Consider the following 22437-nt stretch of genomic DNA (forward strand, 5'->3'; position numbering starts at 1 on the left):
AGAAAAAGGAATTCAAACTAGCTTAAGTAGGAAGAAAAATTTGCATGAGGTTGCATTCAGGGTTGAACTCCTGAGTCCATGCACAGCTGGACTCAGGAGTTCAAACCATGGCACCTGAATTCTATCTCCTTCTCTACCTCTTAATTTTGTTTGCTTCTGAGTTGTCTTTCCACATTGTTGCAAAGAAGACAATTAGCAGATCTGGGTTAATGTCATTAGAGGTCATGACTCCAAAGGTAAAGTTACCTCTTTTCCTCACATGACATTTATTGACTCTACTTTAGTCTTAGGCCCATTTCTGGAGCAATCTCTGTATCTAAGAGGATGCGCCTCAGCCTTGTCCATGTACCACTTCTGCAGCTGGGTGCTGGGACCATGATACTGACAGACCCACCAAGATAAGGTGAAGTGAGAGTTACTGAAAGGAAAAGAAGCTATGTAGTCAGTATCATTTATGATGATGATGGTTATGATGATAACCATCATCATCATTATTCTAGACGACATTCAGTCTCCTAACACATCCTGGGTGGGACCTAGAAGTTGTCATGTCACATCTGAGCTAACTATTAAAGAGTAAGTATTTGTATGACTACTGTTGGTTAGGATGAAAAACAAGAGGATGCATTAGTGTAGAGGATTCAGTGTAATTATGCAGGCATGCTTTAGCAAAATTCACTAATGTCCAAATATACACAAATTGTCATCTACCATTTATTGAGTCCTGATTATGTGCCAGGCATTTGCTAAGTAAGCTCTTTAATTTGATCATCTCATTTAATTCTCCCAAATTTTACAAGGTGAATATTACTCTCTTTCTCAAATTGCAAATAATGCTCAGCGAGGTGAAATAATTTACTTAATTAGCAAGTGGTAGAGTTTGGATTGAAACACAGGAAGTGTGAAACAAGAGCTTGGATATTTAATACGACTTTGTACTTAGGGGGACCATACATCTCAGTTTTTGCCTCTTGTCCTGATACAATTGTTAATTGCATCCCCTTCTACTTCAAAACATGTTCAGATTTTGACAATAAATTATATAACATGAACACTGCCTCCTTCATGGATATGTTTGAACTCCCATGTATTTTATATACTTGTCTTTCATTCAGAATGATTTTAATAATCTTTTATTTTAGGAGAAGAGCTTCATATTTACAAAGAAGGTGCAAAGATAGTACAGAGAGTTCTGATATCCCCACACCCACTTTCCCTTATTATTAGCACCTTATATTAATTTGTCACAATTAATGACAATATTGATACATTATTATTAACTAAAGTTCATACTTTATTCATATTTCCTTAGTTTTCACTTAGTGTATTTTTTCTGTTACAGGATCCCATCCAGGATATCACATTATGTTTAGTCATCATGTCTCCTTAGGCTCCTCTTAACTGTGACAGTTTCTCAGGCTTTCCTTGTTTTTGATGACATTGGCCCTTTTGCAAAGTACTGGCCAGGTGTTTTGTAGAATGTCTCCCAACTGGGACTTCTCTGATGTTTTCCTCACAATTATAATGGGGTTATGGATTTTGGGGGAGGAGATCACAGAGGTAAAGTGCCAATTTTATCACATAACATCAAGGGTATATACTATCAATGTGGCTTATCATTGTTGATATTAACCTGGATCTCCTGGCTGAGGTAGTGTTTGATGTGTTTCTCCATTGTAAAGTTACTCTTGTAAAATGGTTGTTAACCTTTTCAAATTATGTTTATATGGAGAACATGCACACATTTTAAGTGTGTGAATCCATGACTTTTGACAGATATATTTACCCGTGTAACCACTATCTCTTTCAAGATGTAGAACATTTCTGTCGGCCTTCTAAAGTTGTTTTAACTTGTCTTAATTTAATCTTTTGATTTCATAGAGTCCCTAAAGAATCCTTTCAGTTATGATTGAGTCAGAAGTGCCCCAACTCTTAGCAGACATATCACAATTTTGAGCTGCTCTCAAAATAAATAACCAGATTCTTAACTATGTTTGACTCTATCAGGTTACCTTTTATAGACTGGCCATCTCTCCATATATCTTTCCTGACTGGAATAACTAGGTAATGCAGACTTACCATCCCATGGACTTGAAACCTTGTCCTATAGGTAAGAACACCAGGATGAACAAGCCTCAGAAAGGGAGACTTAACGAAAAATCACAAGGAACCAATCTTTATAACTGCTAAAGTGTGACAGGATGTGAAGAAGGCTGACATGACTGTGACAAATCTGGCTTAAAGAAGACTATTGTGGATAATATCATGGGATACCACCGCATTTTATATTCAGAGATTTCTAAGAGTGGACCTGAAGTAGGAGCAAGACAGGTATGGTCTTAACATCCTAAGTAAGACATTATCAGTATTCGAAAGAGGTTTCTAAAGCACTTTTATCAATTCCTTTTTTAAAGTATTAGTTATAATATTAATCACTGTTGGATTTATAGGGAAATAATGTTTTACAAGAAGCAACATAAATATAAGTGTAAAAGTTCATGAGGCGGCATCATGCAAGTTATTTTATCAAAACTTATATAAAAATCATGGCATATAATTAGAGCTGAAAGAAATGTTAAATCTCAGAGAGCCACAAAAAAAAAACCTCTTCAGTTTATAGATAATAAAAATGGATGAGTTGAAAAATTTGCCCAGATAATTGGATCTTAACCTTATATATAAACTTTATTGTGGTATAGTTTACATAAACAAAAGTATATGCATATTAAATATATGATTGATGAGCTTATAAAATATAAACTAAGCATAAAACTTTATATACTAAAAACCACCACAAATTAGATATATAACATTTTCATCACCCTGGAAAGGTACCTTATACCCCTGTTTACTCAATCCATCCCCTATTCTCAGACCCAGGCTGATCTGCTCTCACTACATATTAACTTTAACTTTTCTAGAATTTCATATAAAAGATGTCATATTGCATACACTGTCTTTTGTCTTTCTTCCTTTACTTCCTGTAACATTTTTGAGATATATCTGTTTAGTGTATATTAGTTGTTCCCTTTTATAGCTGAGTTGTATTCCATTGTATGGATATACCACTTGTATTTATCCTTTTGATGGGCATTTGGGTTGTTTCCATTTTATAGTTATTTTGAATAACACCACGATAAACATTTATACAGAAATACCTGTGGATTGTTATTTCCTTGGGTAGAAGTGGAAATGTTGGGTTGAATGGTAAGTGTATGTTTACCTTTATGAGAGACTGAGAAAGACTTTTCTAAAGTGGTTGCACCATTTTGCATTCTGACCAGCAGTGTATAAAAGTACTAGTTCTGCTGTATCCTTTCTAACTCTCACAATGGTCAGTCTTTTTCATTTTAACCTTTGTAATAGGTAGTGGGATCTCATTTTGGTTTTAATTTGCTTATCCCTGAAAACTAATGGTGCTGAACATCTCTTCACGTGCCTACTGCCTTTTGTGTATCTTCTTTAGTGAACATATACTTTTTCTGTATGTGTGTGTAGTATATAACCTTCCTTATGTACAAGTTCTTTGTAAAATATATGTTTTGTGAAATTTTCACCATTTCTGCTTCCTTCTCCCCTATTTTCTGAACGAGTCTCTGTAAGATTGACATTTTTCCTTAGATTGTTGATCACATTCACCAAGGAATGCCATCTGGACCTAGAATTTTCTTTGTGGGAAGGATTTTTTATAGTTACTTTGTTTATCTTATTCAAACAGCTTTGTTGAGATGAATTTTACTTATAAAATCCACTAATTTCAAGGATACAATTTAGTCATTTTTAGTAACTACCAAATTATACAACCATCAACATGAATCAGTTTTAGAACATTTTTATTACCCTAATAAGATCTCTCATGCCCATTTCCAGTTTATCCCCATTCCCACCACCAGCCCCAGGCATGGGAAGGTTTTTCACTGTAAAGGAAATGTAACAAACAAAGCTTTTAGATTTTTTTCTTTCTTTTTGAGTCAATTTTGGTAAGTTGTGCCTTTCAATGAATTTGTCCATTTCACTTAGTTATCAATTTTTTGATATAAAATTTTCATGACATTTCCTTATTTTCCTTTCCATGAGTCTAGGGTCTAGAGTGATGCTTTTTCTTTTTATATTGGTCATTTCTCTCTTCTTTCTTTTTTTCTTAATCTGTCCAGCTTAGACATTTTCAGTTTTACTGGTCTTTACAAGGAACAGCTTTTGGTATTATTGGGTTTTATCTCTTTTTGCTCTTTTCTATTTTATTGATTTATACTTTTTATTCTTTCTTTTTACTTTGAGTTTAATGTATTTTACTTTTTTAGTTTCGAATGCAAAGTTTAGATGATTGAATTAAATGTATATTTTCTTTTCTACTATATGGCTTTAAGCTATAAATCTCTCCCTAAGAACTGCTTTAGATAGAGTCAACAGATTTTGACAGGCTGTTATTGTTATCAGTCATTAAAAATATATTCTAATTTATCTGGATTTTTTTTTTTTTTTTTTTTTTTTTTTTTGCGGTACGCGGGCCTCTCCCTGTTGTGGCCTCTCCCGTTGCGGAGCACGGGCTCCGGACGCGCAGGCTCAGGGGCCATGGCTCATGGGTCTAGCCACTCCGTGGCATGTGGGATCTCCCTGGACCGGGGCATGAACCTGTGTCCCCTGCATTGGCAGGTGGACTCTCAACCACCGCGCCACCAGGGAAGCCCCTACCTGGATTTTTTTAAAAATTGTGAGTTAAGTGTGTTTAAATATCAAATATTAGGGGATTTTCTAGATATTTTGTTATTGATTTTCAAGTTAATACCATTGTTATCAGAATGAGTTCAATAATTTTAAGTGTATTGAAACTTGTTTATGGAACAATATGTGGTCTATCTTGAACAATGTTCAAATTTGTCTTCTGCAGTATGCGACTGCTGTTACACAGATACAGTGAATTTCAAACAATGTATTTTTCAGCCCTACACATTCCATTTATTTTTATATTTTTCACTTCTCTCCTCATTGGGTTCATGTTTCCCTCAAATTCTTGAACATATTTACACTAGCTGTTTATATTTATTTCCTATTGCTGTGACACAACTACCACACATTTAGTGACTTAAAACAATACTCATTTATCTCACAGATCTTTAGGTACTCAAGTATGGGCGGCTTGGCTGGGATCTCTCCTGAGGCTCTTCTTACAGAACTGAAGTCAGAGTGTCAGCCAGGCTGAGCTGTTATCTGGAAGCTCTGGGAAAAATCCATGTCCAAGGTTATTTACCTTGTCAGTAGAATTCAGTTACTTACAACTGTAGGGACAACGTCCTTGTCTTCTCTTGCCGTTATCCAGGGGCCAGACAGCTTCTAGGGCCACTTTCAGACCCTTCCAGATGGCTCCTTCCCTCTCAGCAATAGAGAACCTCCTTCATGTTGAATCCTTCTCACACTTAGGATCTCTCTGACATACTCTTTTGTGACCAGCCAAAGAAAAGTCTTATTTTAAGGACTTACATGATTAGGTTAGGCTCACCTGGAGAATCTCTCTCAAAGCCAGCCGATTAATAACCTCAACTACACCTGCAAAATCCCATTCACTATATAATTATGGGGGCTATTTTAGAATTCTGTCACACTGGTTTTTTTTTTGTATTTGTGCTGATTCTAAAATCTGTCATTTCTAGATCTGTTTTTATCGACTAGTTTTTCCTCCTGCCTTTTCACATGCCTTATAATTTTTATTGGATTCTGTACAGTGTAAAAATAATGTGGTTGTGTCTTCATTTCACTCTCTTCCTTTAAAAAGCATTGAATCTTGTTTTAGCAGATGTTAGGTTACTTGCAGGTCAGCTAGATCCTTTCCAGGTTGGTTTTTAAGACTTTTTCCAGTGGGTATTTAGCCCTGCTATTAAAGTGTAACCTTTCTGGGTCTCTACTAATTTGTCCGAGTCTTCAGAAAGATTTCTCCCCTCCAGAGGGTTAGCACTTCAGTGTCTCCCAGTGCTGTGTGAGCTGTTACAGTTCCCTAATAGTTGTTATTTTCCTAGGGTCCCATATCCTCATCCTATGTTTTCCCAGTTTAGTGTTGAGCCAAAATTCAAGGGACTACCATACATATTTCTAGCCCTCTTTCTCTGTGTGCCTCCTGTCTATCTTGTACTCTTGCCTGCAAGTTGCAGCTTCCTGAGTCTCTCTGAACTCTGATCTCTGTTTTCTCAAATTAGCCCATTGACCATGCTCAGCTTGGGTCTGAAAAGTGGCACCAGGCAGGAACATTCATAGGTCTTGCCTCATTTGTTGCCCCTCCTTTGGGGAACACAGTCCTGAGCTCTTAGCTGCCCAGTGTCTTAAAAGTGTTGTTTAAGTTATTCTAATTTTCTAATGATTAGCTTTGAGAGGAAAATTCTGGGGCCAATTACTCCATAATGGCTAGAAGCAGGAGTCCTCAACTGAGATTGATTGACTGAATGAATGTCTACAAGCGCTTACCTGCTACCTTCTCCCCACAGAAATGAGACTTGATCCCACTTCTGATTTTATTTTAATGGGGTGGAGGGTTGAGGAACTGAAGAATCAAAATCATTATAGGATAGGGATTTCCCTGGTGGCGCAGTGGTTAAGAATCCACCTGCCAATGCAGGGGACACTGGTTCGATCCCTGGTCCAGGAAGATCCCACATGCCCTGGAGCAACTAAGCCCGTGCGCCGCAACTACTGAGCCTGTGCTCTAGAGCCCGTGAGCCGCAACTACTGAAGCCCGCACACGTAGAGCCCGTGCTCCACAACAAAAGAAGCCACCGCAGTGAGAAGCCAGCACACTGCAATGGAGAGTAGCCCCTGCTTGCCGTAACTAGAGAAAGCCTGCACACAGCAACGAAGACCCAACACAGTCAAAAATAAATAAAATAAAAAATAATTTTTAAAATGCTGTGAATTCACAACACAATGATAAAAAAAATTTTTTTAATCATTGTAAGATAAATAACTTGCATGGGGAAGATACTAGTATCAACTTACGTTAAATAATTTCAAAGCAGATACGATCATGAGAAATGGGCCCACATCACAAAGAATCAAGATATGCAAAGAATATACGTAATTACCCTAAGGAATATTGTTTGAATATTAAATGAGATGTGAATATTAAAAAATGATAGATGGTCTAAAATTCCATTTAATTCGATTAGTGGAATTAAGCATGGTAGATGGTCTCGTAAGACATTCCCCAGAGAGAACTTTCCAATAATTTAAACATTTTATGTTCAGTTGTTCACTGGACATACCCAGAACGTGATTCATCCAAGAGGAATAGTTCTGGAAACACTGCTGATAGGGATTAGTGTCTAATACATAGACAGACAACAGAGTACAATAGTTAAAAGTGTTGTTGCTGAGATTAAACATGGGTATGAGCTCTGTTTCTGCACCCAAGAGCTAGGTGGCAGAGGGGTTGAAACAGAGATTTTGAAGATAGAGTTCCTGACTTCAAATTGAGCTCTGTGCTTCCTAGCTTTATGTCCTTGGCAAGTCTCTTAAGAACACTGTACCTCAATTTCTTCATCTGAAAAATAGGGGTGATGAATAATAATACCTGCCTTTTATATGTTGGGGATGAGATAAATCCTTAGTTTATTATGAGGATTAAATAAATCAACATGTGTAAACCATTCAAGCAGTACCTGGGGCATAGTAAGTTCCAGATAAGTGTTAGCTATTACAATAATTTCTTGTCTACAATTACGATAATAATAAAAATAGTAACTCATAAATACAGATGTCAGTGCCATTTGGAATAGTCTCTATAACAATTTCTGTCTCCACATTTACTGTGTTTCAGCAAATTTACCTAACAGATGGTGAGTGGGCAATTTTTAAAGGGGCATTTTTTAAAAGAGCGGAGAGGGAAGGAATAGAGACAGGCACATACTATATTTGAAGTTACCTCCACGTGTATTTTATGTATGTATACCCATACAATTAAGAAGTCTTTGGATGTTTTATCTTCAAGAATAATTCAGATACTGGATTACTTGAATATCATAAACATTTAGGGTTTAACAGATTTGTTACTTATAGACGTTGTATCATGGATTTAAAAGACCATAGCCAGCGGGCAGCGGCGGGCGGAGCGACCGAGCGGCGGCGAGGGCTGGGCGGCGGGTGCGGGGCTTCGTGCTTCCTCGCGGTGGAAGGCTGGGGTTCGCCAGAGACGCCGGGTTGCTCCGCGTTGCCAGGTTACCGAGCGCGTGCCCCGCGCCCGCTCTTCCGCCCGGGCCGCCCTCGGCGCCGCCTGAGCCGCGGTGCGGGCTGCTCGGGCCCCGGGTCCACGGAAGCCTGGGTCGGGGGCTGCGTGCGGGACTCTCGTCGTGAGTGGACGCTGCGCGAGCGCGCAGGGGACGTAAGGCGCCGACCTGGGGCTCCCCGGCGCTCCGGCTCCGCTCAGGGCGCCCGCTCAGGGGCCTCCGGCGCGAGGCCCCCGGCGCGAGGCCCCCTTTGTGGTCAAGATGGCGGCGCCCAGGCGTGCCGCGCTGAGGTGAGCTGGAGCTGGGCCCGGAGAGGGGTCAGTCAGCCACGCCCAGGACTTGGACCCCGGGCTGGTCTCCCGTCTCCCGGGGAGCGGCGGGTGAGTGGGCGCGGCCGCGCGTAGGTCCCTCTCGTGGGGTGGTCAGTTCTTCGTGCGTTCGCAGACTTCTGTCGTCTGATAGTCAGATCTGGGGTGGCCCAGGTTGGAGGCGAGGGTGCTTGATTGGGGAAACCTGAGGGGTTTAAGGACTCTGTTGGGATCGTTTCAGACCCCAGCAAGAAGCTGAGCAAGTTTTCTCCTCTCTTCCCGGCTAAGTTTTCTCCCTTCTCTGAAGACGCCAGCTTTTCTGAATCACCTTGTTCCCCGGGGGGATACAGTTGGTGGTTCTGACCGTGGAACGTAGGACCCGGCGCGGGGAAGCCTGAGCTTGTTCTAGTTACTTTGTTTGCAAAGCACTTGTCTTGTCTTTGGAATTTTTGTGTATGTAACCAACGTTGGGAAGAGCCAGCGTTTTCGCCTCCAAAACACTGCGCGGGGTAACTTTATATGTAAGAAACAAGTGGGCGTTCACATCCATCTCTTTTCCAACCACTGAGTTTTGGTTGTGTTTCCTGTCTTTAAGTTTGTCTCGTTTTGAAGTGATAACAAAACAAACAAAAAAACCATAGCCAGTTACACAGAGTATATACTCTAGTCTCAGTCCTGCCATTAATTAGCTATGTTACCTTAAGTCATTTAATTTTTCTAGGCCTCATTTTTCTCACGTGATGTTTTTTATTTGGAAAAGTATAGTTTCTAGAAGTCGCTAATCTCTGTGTCATAGTTCAGCTTGGAGAAAACCTGTTCTTATCCAAACTCCATGACATTGTATTTCCAGCTCCAACTTTGGACTTTGAGTGAGTTGGGGGCAACTTTTTAAGGATATTTTCACACAGCTTTTTTAGTTAATATCAGTCTAGCTGACTTGTCATACTCAGACTTTCTCCCATATTCTTTTACCAGTGTGTTCCTTAGTCATATATATAAAGACTGTTGTGGGAAAAATGACCTCCTGGGTCAGCTTACTGCATGGTCATCGACACAGGGCAGGGAGTAAGATTCAGTGGATTTTACAGAAGCAGATACAGGTTTCATTACCCATGTCCTCTCCCCTTTCATCTTACAAAAACAGCAGGCTTTTCTTGGAGAACTGCCAGATAATGCCATCCTGCCTCCTGACGGGCCCCGGGGATGAGTCGCCCAGGGACTGAACTCCAGTAAAGCAGGTGATTGGCTCATGGGTAGGCATCTGACCTCGGCTAAGTCTATCAGACTGCTCCCCAGGACTTTTGTCTCAGAGCAAAATGGAAGAATTGTCTTTTCTCTCTGGAATTTCTAAGCTGGGGAGATATGACTCTGGGACTCCCAGTAACCATCCAGCACAAGGAGAGACTTTCTGTAAAATAAAGTCTTGCAGAGGTAAGCAGGGCTGAGGGATGGAGAGAGAGCTGGAACCCTGCTGATACTCTGGAACGTCCAGATCCAACTGTATCTGAATATGGCTGCATCCCTGAATTTCTAGTACTTGTTTGTTGAGGTTGTTGTTGTTGTTTGGTTTTTGTTTTTAAATTTCCTTTGACTATTTTGAATTTGTTTTCAGCCATGTGCATTTGAAAGCATCATAGCTAAAAGAGCTAATTTCCTACATTAATGTCAGGTTTGCTGACTGGCATTCCTTAAGTGAAAAATCATATCCGCTATTTTCTTTAAATAAAATCCTTCTAGCTCAGGTTTGAGATATTCAAAACTCTGCCTCCTACCCCCCTTTTTCCAACATTTACTGTATCACCTTGAAGCATTTGTGACCACATCTTTCCCATCTAGATGCAGTTGAGAGAGAGAGCAAAGACTTCTGACATAAACTGCAACCTATACGCCTCCTACCTGGAAGCTTTAGAACATACTTGATTCTTGTCATTAAAGCAAATCTTTTGTTGTTGTCTCCAGGGCACAGAAGCATTTTCATGGCATAATGGAGTACAAAGTACATTAAGCCTAACTCTACTTCTCACCCTCTTTTACTTTAAATAGGCAGAAAAGAACAATCTCAAACACATTTTCCCAACAAATAAAATACATATACGATTATGTTTAGAAGACATTTATGCAACATATAGTTAGACTGATTAATTAATGGACCTTTCGCCAATTGGCACAGTAAATATATATGTTCAGTGTGCTCAATTAAAAAGAAGACAATAACATATTTTTACAGGTTAATTATCTGAGAAGAGTATTGTGCCAGCACACTTGATACTACAGTATTTCATGCTTGACAAGTAACCTTCTTTCAATTATATTTACTGCTAAATGTTTCTTGGATCAAGCTATTAAATTATAAGGTCAAAAGTAAAATGATATGAAATTACAATGATAAAGGGACACATATCCCACTTTATGAGAATAGAAGTTCTAATTTCTTTTCAGTACTACTAGTAGTGACCACAGTACTAATTTGAGCCCTTACTGTGAGCCACTGTGCCCATATACATTTAGTTCTTACAGTAGTTCTGCAAAGGGCATATAATAATCCACAGTGTAAAGCTGAAGAAAGTGATTCTCATAGCTGAAAGTCACATAGCTGGTGAGTGGCAAAGTCTAGATTCAAACTTAGAGTCGTCTGACAATGCCCAGGTTGTTGACCACTATGTACACTGCTCAATTGTTGCACCAATAAAGAAGTGCTTGAAATAATTATAGATTTGCCTACCCCGAAACTGCAGTGATTTAAAGACATCAAAGTTGCCAGTTGCTTAACATCTACTTACAGTAAGAAATTACATTTTATTTCATTTCTAAAACAAGATTAATTCTGCAGGCCCATAGAAACTTGAGGACACAAATCCTACCTCCAAATGAAAGATGCTTGTTTTCCATTATTCAACACATGGCCCTGTACAGAGGCAATAAATATATAGTAGAATTTTCATTCAAATAAATGAGAAGAGAGGTTCCTTCTTGTCCTGATTCAGTGCCCATCATTATGGATTATGATGGCTCTTCCCAAACTTTACTTCATTCACTCCACTCTTTCTACAAAACTCCAGTAACGGAATCCATCATTCAGATATACGTGCAAAGCGAAAGGACTGTATTAATACAGTTGCTGAAAGTCAAGTTGATAGAGCACAGGAAATACATCCTAATAAATGCAACATTAATGTTTGTGTGGGCCTTGGAGTGAGGGGTAGAAGAATTTTCAGTTTAATGGAATATTTTGCCTCTTGCTATGAAAGTGTGGCTTAGTAGTCTTGTAATTGGTCATTTACAGAATCCTCCATCTCTGGGTTTCATGCTTTCTTTACTCTGCAGCTGTTGATTCCTTCTCTTGTTCTGGATGGAAGAGAGCAACGAAGCCACTTCAAAGGGCTCAGCCTGCCTTTTTGTGTTATTGTTTAGATGAAGATATTTCCATTTATTAAAGCACACTATTTAAACATTTTTATCATGTTTTAAACTTGACTGTGTTCTGAAGGTATGAGCACAGGCAGACATAATGGGGGTGTTTTCCAGGAGAGAACATACCCTTATCAAAGGAATTATCAGAGTTTTCATGTATGGATTGAGAATCAAATTCTGGAGTTAGACCTGAATATAAATTCATACTCACAACTTATTACCAGTCTCATCTTGATCAAACGGTTACCACACTTCTCATCAATTCCCTTATCTTTGAAAGCGGAATAAGAGAAGTATGCCTGGTGGAGTTACACATCAAGCTCATCTGATAGAATATTCATAAGGATTTTGCACAAAATATACATGGAAATATTTTAGCACCGAGTTTAGCATGCGATTCGTCTTCAATACATTTAAGAGCTATTATTTTATTATTATTATGCTATCATTAAATATCACTATTACTTAAATGTCATTATTGCTAAAATTGCTGTAAAACTACCGCAGTAACCCATGATGAATTCCCCTCTTCTGTTTCCTTTGTTTAAATGGAAAATATATATATAAATCTAGACAGAGAACACTTTAGTGATCCTATTCAGTGGAGTGAGAATTTCCATGGCACTGATTAAAACAAATCCTGAATTGCATGGACTTAAGATAGCAGAGAGGGGCTTCCCCGGTGGCGCAGTGGTTGAGAGTCCACCGGCCGATGCAGGGGACACGGGTTCGTGCCCCGGTCCGGGAAGATCCCACATGCCGCGGAGCGGCTGGGTCCGTGAGCCATGGCTGCTGAGCCTGCGCCTCCGGAGCCTGTGCTCCGCAACGGAAGAGGCCGCAACAGTGAGAGGCCTGCGTACCGCAAAGAAAAAAAAAAAAAAAAGATAGCAGAGAGGCTAAGAGATTTGAAGTTAGACATCCCCAAGTGTGAATTCTACTGTGACCCTCTTCTAGCTCTAAAACCTTGAGGAAGTTACTTAAACTTTCTGAGCTTTACTACTAGTTTCCTCATCTGTATCTTTTTCAGGACTATTTATCAAGCATCTTCCTGTTCTCTATGCTTGGATGTATCAATGAATAAATTAGACAAGAGCCTTTGCCTGCGTGCTCCTTCTTGCATGCTCTCTCCCTCCTTACACTCTCGTGTGGAAACGGATGTTATAAATAAATTCTGTGCTTTGTCACAAGTTGATGGGTGCTACGGGATAAGGAAAAGGATGTGAAGCTCACTGAAGAGGCTTGGGTTGGGAGTGCTGGAGGAGTGTACAGGTAGGTTCTGTTTTTAAATAGGGTAGTCAGGGTGGATTTTATAAGTTGACATTTGAGCAAAGACTTGAAGTGAGGGAGTTGTCAGAATGTATGATGGGGAGACCACTCCCTGGGAGCAAGAATAACCAGTCCCAACACTCTAAGGCAGAAATATGCCGAGCAGCTTGGAGGAATATCAAGGAGGCCACCCTGGCTGACTTAGTCAGTGGGGAGGAAGAGACAGCAGGAGGGCTGGAGGTCGGATATGTGATGGGATGGATTGGGTAAGTCCTGGGAGGCCATCACATGCATTGTGTCTTTTACTCTGAATGTAGGCAGCCAGGGACAGGATTTTAGCCGAGGTGTGGCATGAACTGTCTCTTGTTTGAAAAGCATAACTCTATCTGTGGTCTTGAGGATGTGGGGAGAGAGTGGAGTCAGGGAGAATCTCAGGAGGCGACTACAGGATCCTCCAGGTCTATGTTGTTGGCCTGCACCAGGCTGCTAGTGGCTGGTAATTCTCAGAAGTGGCACATTGGGAAGGTTGTGACAGCATTTCGTGGTAGATTGAATGCAAGAATGGAAAGGAAGAGGGGGTCAAGGGTGAATTCGAGATGTAGGGCCTGGGGAACTGGAAAGGTGTGGTTACTGTCACCTAAGATGGAAAAAGTTTGGGGTAGAGCATGTTTGGGGGATTAAAGACCAGTTTTGGAGGTATAAGATTTGAGATGTTTTCGTGACGTCCAAGTAGAGATGCTGAGTACACAGTTGGATACACAAGTCTGCAGTTCTGAAGAAAGGTCTAAACTAGAGATACACTTTAATACAATGGAGATATTAAGAATAATTACATGGAAGCGCTATTTTAAAGATAAAATGAAGTAATGCAATTAGCACTCTGTCTTCTCAAAACATTTAATAACTGTTAGCTAAAATAATTACCTGAAATGAAAAAATACCTATAGTTTGTTTTGTTGTTTGCAGTAAAAGTGAATAAAATGTCACAATTATTTTAATAGTATTTGTGACACAGTAGTTTTAGTTAAGACACCATGACTACAAACATTTACACTAAACCTTTCAGTCTCCTGCTTTTCACTCTGATAGGGTACTTGGAACCATATTTTGTAAGGTTTAAGTTAGTTGTCATAGGGTACCTCTTTAATTAGAAGTAATTCTGAACTGTCTAGTTCCATGCAGTTTTATATACATATATGTATAATTATTATTTTATGATTTATCAAACTCAGTTGAAAATTTGCATCACTGATATACATTAGAATTTAAGCATTTACCCAGGTATTCAAGGAAAAAAATGTACTTGTCTTGTAATTTCCATAGGGGTACTTACTTTCACATCTCCCCTTCACTTTGCAATTGCAAACATGGCAGGGGAAATATTATCTTACTGGTCTTTGAGTTCCCCTTAGCTATCTGCAAGTCCTTAAACAGCCTTTGTGGCTTAACCAAAATTCTCTTCCATCTTCATTCCGCTAACAGATATTGGTCTAAGCATGTACTTATACTAAGAAATGCATGACCACGTTGTCTCTACACATCTATAATTTTATGTTAACACTATCATTATGTAAGCTACACTTCAATTGTAATTATAACAGATTTTATGTCAACACACATCCATTTCTAGTGTTCATCTGGTGTTCAAGGGGAGAGCAGCATGTCGTAAATTTTATCAAAATATAACATCTGAAGACTAGAACAGAGGGTAATTGTGTAATTCTGTATTCATTCTAATTAAGTTCAGTGGAGTTGGCATAATAGAATTAAGATGAAAAAAAAAAAAGACATTGAGGTACCATGGCTCCCTCTCCTAACACACCCTTTTCGTATCCGAGAGCAGAGACTCAGCACCTTTCTGTACAGAAATGGAGACAGGAAGAGGCCAGAGGATGAATGACAGGCACGAATGAGGTGGAACTTTGAAGAGCAACATGGAAATGAAATACTTCTTTTGTATTTGGTAGGTGGGGAAAATGTACCAGCGTGTATGCCTACTGGGACCACGTTTTCCAGAACAGTTAAGCCCAGTGTCAACTATGCTGTCCCACCTTCCTCGTAAGTAGGAATCTACTGTTACTTGAATCTTTGCTTCCTGTTTCTTGATACCTGGTTGAGAAGATTATCACAGGAACTGCATCTTGTTAGCAAACACACTGTTTTGAAATGATTGACACTCACTGAAGAGTGGCAACTCCAAGCTTGCTCTCTCTTGATCTTGGACTATTTAAGTCTGGAGTGCAGGAGTGGGTTATGGGGAAAGACCATTGGAATTCTTATGTCTTCAGCATAATGGTTATAGCATAATGGTTAGGAGTGTAGGTGCTGGTTCAAATCTCTGTTTTCCAATTGCTAACCATATGAGCTTGGGCAATTTACCTGATTACCTGAACCTCAATACTCCTGCCTATAAAATGATGTTAATAATATTTCATCCCCGTAGACTTGTTTTCAATGTTAAAATGAAGTCACTTACACCAAGCACTTAATACAATGCCTAGAGCATAGTAAAGTCTATTATTATTACTACTACTACTACTACTACTATTATTATTACTGTCACGATGCCAGTTGCTATTTTTCCTATGCCTTATTCCATTATCTTCTGCCCTGTCCCCCCATTTCTGTCTTGTTTCTGTATAAGGGTAGGTTTGTCACAGAGCATTTTCTTTCCGTAGTGTCTGACTCTTAGTCATCACAGTGACTGGTCCACGACCCGGCATTCATTGCTGCTCGTTGAAGCAACCCATTTTGAGAAGGGGAGTTGGATATTGATGCCAAGTTGGGTCAAGGAGAGAGAATTTTCTCTCTTCTGCACTCAGCTAAGTGAAATATTCAGGCCTCAGAAGGAGAATCAGGCAAAGGGCAACATGCTTAATCTCATACCTTAGTGATTAAGAACAAGTCAGGCAGGCTGGATTTGAACTCATTTCCGTCATGTACTGACAACGGGATCTTAGGTGCTTTTGTAACCCCTCTGAGGCTCAGTCAACATCTGAAAGAGACGAATAACGTTATCAGGACCTAGCGTATAGCCTCCTTGTAATAAGTGAGTAAATCCTTTTAAAACGTTCAGCACGTTGTTTGGCACGTAATAAAATTTAGCTTCTTTGACTACTCCCGCTGCTAATATTATTAAGTAGCTGAGCAGATCCGAGGCCCATTTTTTTCTTAGATTGCACATAATCATTTGGACAACCAGCTCACATTGATCAACCGTTGCTTATATATAAACCCCCATGAACCCAAAGGTGCTTTAACTCTCTCCCAGTCAGAGCCTGTTCTGGGGGCAGAAGCAACACCGGCACTACCCCCGTCATCTTTGCCTTTATTGTCACTACACTCGCCTGCCGTACTGAGCACTTTCTGTTTGCCAGGCACCAAATTTAGCCCTGCGTATGCACTATATCATGTAGTTCTCACACTCAGGTGGGAGACATTATCATCATCCCCAATTTTCAGATAAAGACACTGAGGTGTTGGAAAGGTAAGAAACTTGACCCACAGCAAGAGATGGAGCCGGAGTATTCAAACCCTTCTCTCTGACCTCAAGAACCCTTAAATATTAGCATACTACTACATCCTGGTAAGAAAATCTGCTTCCAGCCACTCTGGTGAGAGTAGAAATGATTCTCAGTCCCCACATTCCTCTATTGCCCATGCCACCCTAGCCTCAGGACTAGGTGGGAAAGGAAGTGATCTCTTCAAAGAGCAGCCAAAGGGAACCTACTCCCTTCTGCCTTTTCGTAATCAACTAACCAATATTTTATTTCCTTCTTAAGAGTCCCCACGTGTTCCTTTTGGTACTTAGCTTGGCCTTTTAGAATTCTGACATTCTGTACATGACTCATCCACTGTATTTCATGTTAATTTATTGAGGTCAAGTATAGGGTCTTACTCATCCTGAAGTCCAGTTATCCCCTGTCACATCTAACTCTGTTCTTTTCTTCTTGTAGGACATCTGCAGATATTTATTTGAATTTTGTTGAATTGTTCTCATCAATAGTAAGTACATTAAAAGTTATACAGAAAGTGCTTTCTTATAAGGAAAACCATCTAAATAGATTTCTAGCTCTTTACTTTTTATAGCACTATTGTAGAGATTATAGATCTCCAGATAATATTTTTTAGATTGAGTTCTTCATATCATCTTATTTTTACATATAATGATAAATCTGAATTTTCTCTATCAAAGCTCTGAGACTTCACTGGCTTGTAACTTAGCGTGTTGATTATGTGTTATTGACTTTTCCATTTACAATGATGTTTGATCCTGGTAAGGATGGGGCTGGGTGGGAAGGTACATCTTAGGGCCATCAATTGGTTTTGTAGAGAACTAACATAAAGATCTAAAGTCTCATCATATTTCTGCAGAACTCATGAATCATTTTATTATAATTGCATTCATTCAGGGAGTATAAAACCATTTTCAAATTGTTATTCCTAATTTGTTCATCTTCTCTTCCTTAGTGAGAAGAGAGCAGGCTGAATGGAAGACAGTCATTATGACCACTGGGCCCACTAGGGTAGGCATCAGTCCCAGAGTTTTGTTTTCATCTCTCCGCTATTAATATTGGCTAATGTCTTGAGTGCTTACTTGGTGCAAATTACTTAGCTGACCATGGCAAATGGGTTGTGTCATTTCATCCCCTGATAGTCATACAATTAATGTATGTATTATTATGATATCCCATAATGCATACATGGAACAGAGCCTCAGAAGTAGTTATTTGCTCACCAAAATATGGTAGATGTAGAATTTGGACTGAGGTCTGATAGACTCCTAAATCACTCCTAGTGATTTTTACCACTGAATTAAAGTTGTATACCTCTGGAGAGTAGATAGTTTCTAAAATTTCCTCAGCTCTAACGTTTTATAATTAAATTTTTGTCTGATGGCAAGCTTAACAGTTAAGATGGGTAGGAAGGAATGCCAGCCTGTTGAATGGAATTTCCCTGAAATAAGCCTGTTTTATGACACCAGTTCACTCATTCATCCACTCAGCATGTATCGAATGTTTGCTCTGTGCAAAGGCATTTTAGGCATCACAGTGGAGTGAGCGCCCCTTCCATAGACTCTCCTGCAGCACTCAGAGAAGTCTTGGACTGGTTTGCCTGTTATGGAATGGGGCTTGGTGATAGAAGCCTGGTTTGTCCTCCACTGATAAAACTAAGACATACTCATATGAGTTTAGAGGCATCTTGAAGCCGTGGAGTAGTAACACACATGAATCTTACCATTTTTGCCTGGGATTAATGATATAAAGGCTTTGGATTTGGGTATGGAAAATGGGTGCAATTATGGGTGTGTTGGTTCTACATATATACGGACATCACGTGTCATCAGCCTGCAGCTACCTGCCATTCCTCACTACTCCTTCTTTTCACAAACCAAACAGGTACCTTCTTATCTCTCCTGTGGATAAGCTCTTGACAGTGGCACTAGGGCCTCCCTCAATAAGTACATCATTGGCTAAACCAGTGGTTTCTCAGATATGCTCATTGAACAACCCTTAAGGTGGATTGACATTCCACTGCCTAGAATAGAATATGCTGTTCTTTAGAAATCGGGGGGAAAAAATAGGCCACCAGATGTACTTTCTTTAATTTAAATTGTGTATATATATATATATATATATATATATATGAACAATTGTTATATATGTGTATGTATACTTGTTCATATATATGAATGATTTAAAATTGAAGAGAGATATATACACACACATATATATATGTATATTTAAATTTTGGCTTCTGTTAGCAAGTAGTAAATTAAATTATTAGCAGATCCATACTGCAGGGAAATAACCAATCAGATTTCATTCAATAGCTTGCTTTTTTGTAGATTTATGGTTGTGATTTTATATCTGCAGGTATGTTTGCTGAAGAAAATATTTCTACCACTTTACACAAAATTAAATTCATTTAATACCAATGCGGCATGTCTCAAATGTCTTAATACAGTTTTAATCTTGAATCGCATCAGAAGTATGAAATTAGAAACATACCCCAAAATCATTTGAAGATACCATTACTTTCATTTCCCTTATACTTTTCAGACTTTTGAAAAATAAGTATTTAGTTGTACTTATCTGTTTCTGTCTCTCTAAGGATAGCAAACACTGAAACACAATTCTTTTTAAAAGTCAATATTAAAACTATATTGTCCAAGATGATCAAAACTAAGGAAGTGGCAAAGAAATTCAAAAATTTAAACTTTCAAAGGGTGCTTTTTCTGTGAATGTGTAGTACTTGTTCTTCTGAAGGAATTAATCTTTTTAAAAATTTAATTAACTTATTTTTTATTGAAGTATACTTGGTTTACAGCATTGTGTTAATTACTGCTGTACAGCAAAGTGACTCTGTTATACATATGTATATACATTCTTTTTCATATTCTTTTCCATTATGGTTTATCACAGGATATTGAATATAGTCCCCTGTGCTATACAGTAGGACCTTGTTGTTTAGCCAATCTATATATACCAGTTTGCATCTGCTAATCCCAAACTCCCAGTTCATCCCTCTCCCACCTGCTTCCCCCTTGGCAGCCACCAGTATATTCTCTATGTCTCTGATTCTGTTTCATAGATAGGTTCATTTGTGTCATATTTTAGATTCCACATATAAGTGGTATCATGATATTTGTCTTTCTCTTTCTGACTTACTTTGCTTAGTATGATAATCTCTAGTTGCATCCATGTTGCTGCTGCAAATGGCATTATTTCATTGTTTTTTTATGGCTGAGTAGTATTTCATTGTATATATGTACCACATCGTCTTTATCCATTCATCTGTTGATGGACATTTAGGTTGTTTCCATGTCTTGGCTGTTGTGAATATTGCTGCTGTGAAGATCAGGGTGAATGTGTCTTTTTGAATTATAGTTTGGTCTGGATATACGCCCAGGAGTGGGATTGCTGGATCATATGGTAGGTCTATTTTTAGTTTTCTGAGGAACCTCCATACTGTTTTCCACAGTGGCAGCACCAACTTACATTTCCACCAACAGTGTTGTAGGAGGGTTCCCTTTTCTCCACACCCTCTCCAGCATATGTTATTTGTAGACTTTTTAATGATGGTCATTCTGACTGGTGTGAGGTGGTACCTCATGGTAGTTTTGATTTGCATTTCTTTAATAATTGGCAGTGTTGAGCCTCTTTTCATGTGCCTATTGGCCATCTGTATTTCTTTTTTGGAGAAATGTCTTTTTAAGTCTTCTGCCTATTTTTTTTGATTGGGTTGTTTGCTTTTATTGTCATCAAGTTATATGAGCTGTTTGTATATTTTGGAAATTAAGCCCTTGCTGGTCGCATCATTTGCAAATATTTTCTCCCATTCTGTAGGTTGTCTTTTCATTTTGTTTATGGTTTCCTTTGCTGTGCAAAAGCTTGTAAGTTTGATTCGGTCCCCTTTGTTTATTTTCATTTTTATTTCTATTGTCTTGGGAGACTGACCTAAGAAAACATTGGTATGATTTATGTCAGAGAATATTTTGCCTGTGTTCTCTTCTAGAAGTTTTATGGTGTCATGTCTTATGTTTAAGTCTTTAAGACATTTTGAGTTTATTTTCGTGTATGGTAAAAGGATGTGTTCTAACTTCACTGGTTTATATAAGGCTGTCCAACTTTACCAACACCACTTGCGGAAGAGCCTGTCTCTTTCCCATTATATATTCTTGCCTCCTTTGTCAAAGATTAATTGTCAAAGATTAACTGAGATGTGTGGGTTTATTTCTCGGCTCTGTATTCTGTTCCATTGATCCATATGTTTGTTTTTGTGCCAATACCACGCTGTTTTGATTACTGTGACTTTGGAGTACTGTCTGAGTCTGGGGTGGCTACGCCTCCAACGTTGTTCTTTTTCTTCAGGATTGCTTTGGCAATTCTGGGTCTTTTATGGCTCTGTATGAATTTTAGGATTATTCTAATTGCGTGAAAAATGTCATGGGTAATTTGATAGGGATTGCATTAAATCTGTAGATTGCTTTGGGTAGTATGAGCATTTTAACAATATTAATTCCTCCAACCCAAGAACATGAGATGTCTTTCCATTTCTTTGAATCATCTTCACTTTCCTTTATTAATGTCTTACAGTTCTCAGTGTATAAGTCTTTTGCCTTCTTGGTGAGGTTTATTCCTAAGTATTTTATTTTGAGGGTTGTGATTTTAAAAGGCATTGTTTTTTTACATTCCCTTTCCGATATTTCATTGTTGGTATAAAGAAATGCAACCAATTTCTGTATGTTAATCTTGTATTCTGCTACCTTGCTGAATTCGTTTATCAGTTGTAGTAGTTTTCATGTAGAGTCTCTAGGGTTTTCTATATATAGTATCATATCATCTGCATCTAATGACAATTTTACCTCTTCTTGAAGGAATTAATCTTGAAGTTCTACTAAGACTTTTGGGATACCTGTTTTAATGAGCCACTACTTCCTGCCTGAGATTGCACTATGCACCAGAGATTCTAGAATTAGCATAGTAAAACTAATAATGCAAACAACAACAACAAATCTTCACAAACCTTCCTTGCAAGGAAGTAAAGTCCACTGGAAAAACAGACAAGTGAAACACACATTCAAAATGGCAGTGATTCTCAAACATTTATGTGCTAAAAAATCATGACAAGCATGATAACCAGGGCAATTACTAGACCCCTTCTCCAACTGGTAAGGTGTAAGGTCCTGTAACTCTATTTTTGGTGAATGCCTCCAGGAGAGTGTGAGACAGATGTTCTCAGTTGTCGTCAACCTTTAGTGTGCATCAGATTTGCCTGAGAATATTGTTAAAACACAGATTGCTGGGCTCCAGTGCCAGAGTTCTAACCAGTTCCCAGGTGTGGCTGATATTGCTGGCCCAGGGACCACATTTTGAGAACCACCTTTCAAAACTCTGCAGTATGCGGTTGTGTGTGTTGTGAATGCAGTATGCGGTTGTGTGTGTTGTGAATGAGACGGGCCCAGAGAACCAAAGGAGGGCAAAGGGACTCTGCCCTAAATTAGCCAAAGGTAACAATAGCAGCTACAATTGATTGACCCAAGAAAAAATTGTAAGAACTTTACCTGCATTTGCTCATTTAATCCTTTCAGTAAGGTACGTAGGTGCTACTTAGTGTTCCTCTTTTACAGGGGTGTCCAGAGAAGGTAACTACTTTGCCCATGTCCTAAACTGGTAAGTAACAGATTAAGAATTCAAGTCTAGGAAGTCTGATTCCAGAGCCCACACCTCTACCCTTTCTGC

At 39.0% G+C, this 22437-nt stretch overlaps 1 protein-coding gene and 1 pseudogene across 26 annotated transcripts in view; one reads left to right on the plus strand and one right to left on the minus strand.

Moving 5' to 3' along the window:
* Window positions 1–22437, minus strand: part of LOC137210251 (UDP-N-acetylglucosamine--peptide N-acetylglucosaminyltransferase 110 kDa subunit pseudogene) — a 632586-nt pseudogene that overhangs the window by 294540 nt on the left and 315609 nt on the right.
* LOC137210238 (UDP-N-acetylglucosamine--peptide N-acetylglucosaminyltransferase 110 kDa subunit-like) overlaps window positions 8239–22437 on the plus strand; it is a 111670-nt gene continuing 97471 nt past the window's right edge. For 7 of the 26 annotated variants that reach the window (XR_010936399.1, XR_010936401.1, XR_010936396.1 and 4 more), the window contains exons 1-4: window positions 15159–15250; window positions 17149–17197; window positions 17663–17718; window positions 22326–22368. Coding sequence is in view for 7 of the 26 variants with exons in the window: in XM_067711877.1 (XP_067567978.1) it covers window positions 15102–15250; window positions 17149–17197 (198 nt within the window). In the remaining 19 variants the exon portion in view is untranslated. The other 19 variants (XR_010936394.1, XR_010936395.1, XR_010936403.1 and 16 more) reach the window with 15 other exon arrangements.

This window comes from Pseudorca crassidens, chromosome 17 (genome assembly GCF_039906515.1).
Source record: "Pseudorca crassidens isolate mPseCra1 chromosome 17, mPseCra1.hap1, whole genome shotgun sequence".
Lineage (NCBI taxonomy): Eukaryota > Metazoa > Chordata > Mammalia > Artiodactyla > Delphinidae > Pseudorca > Pseudorca crassidens.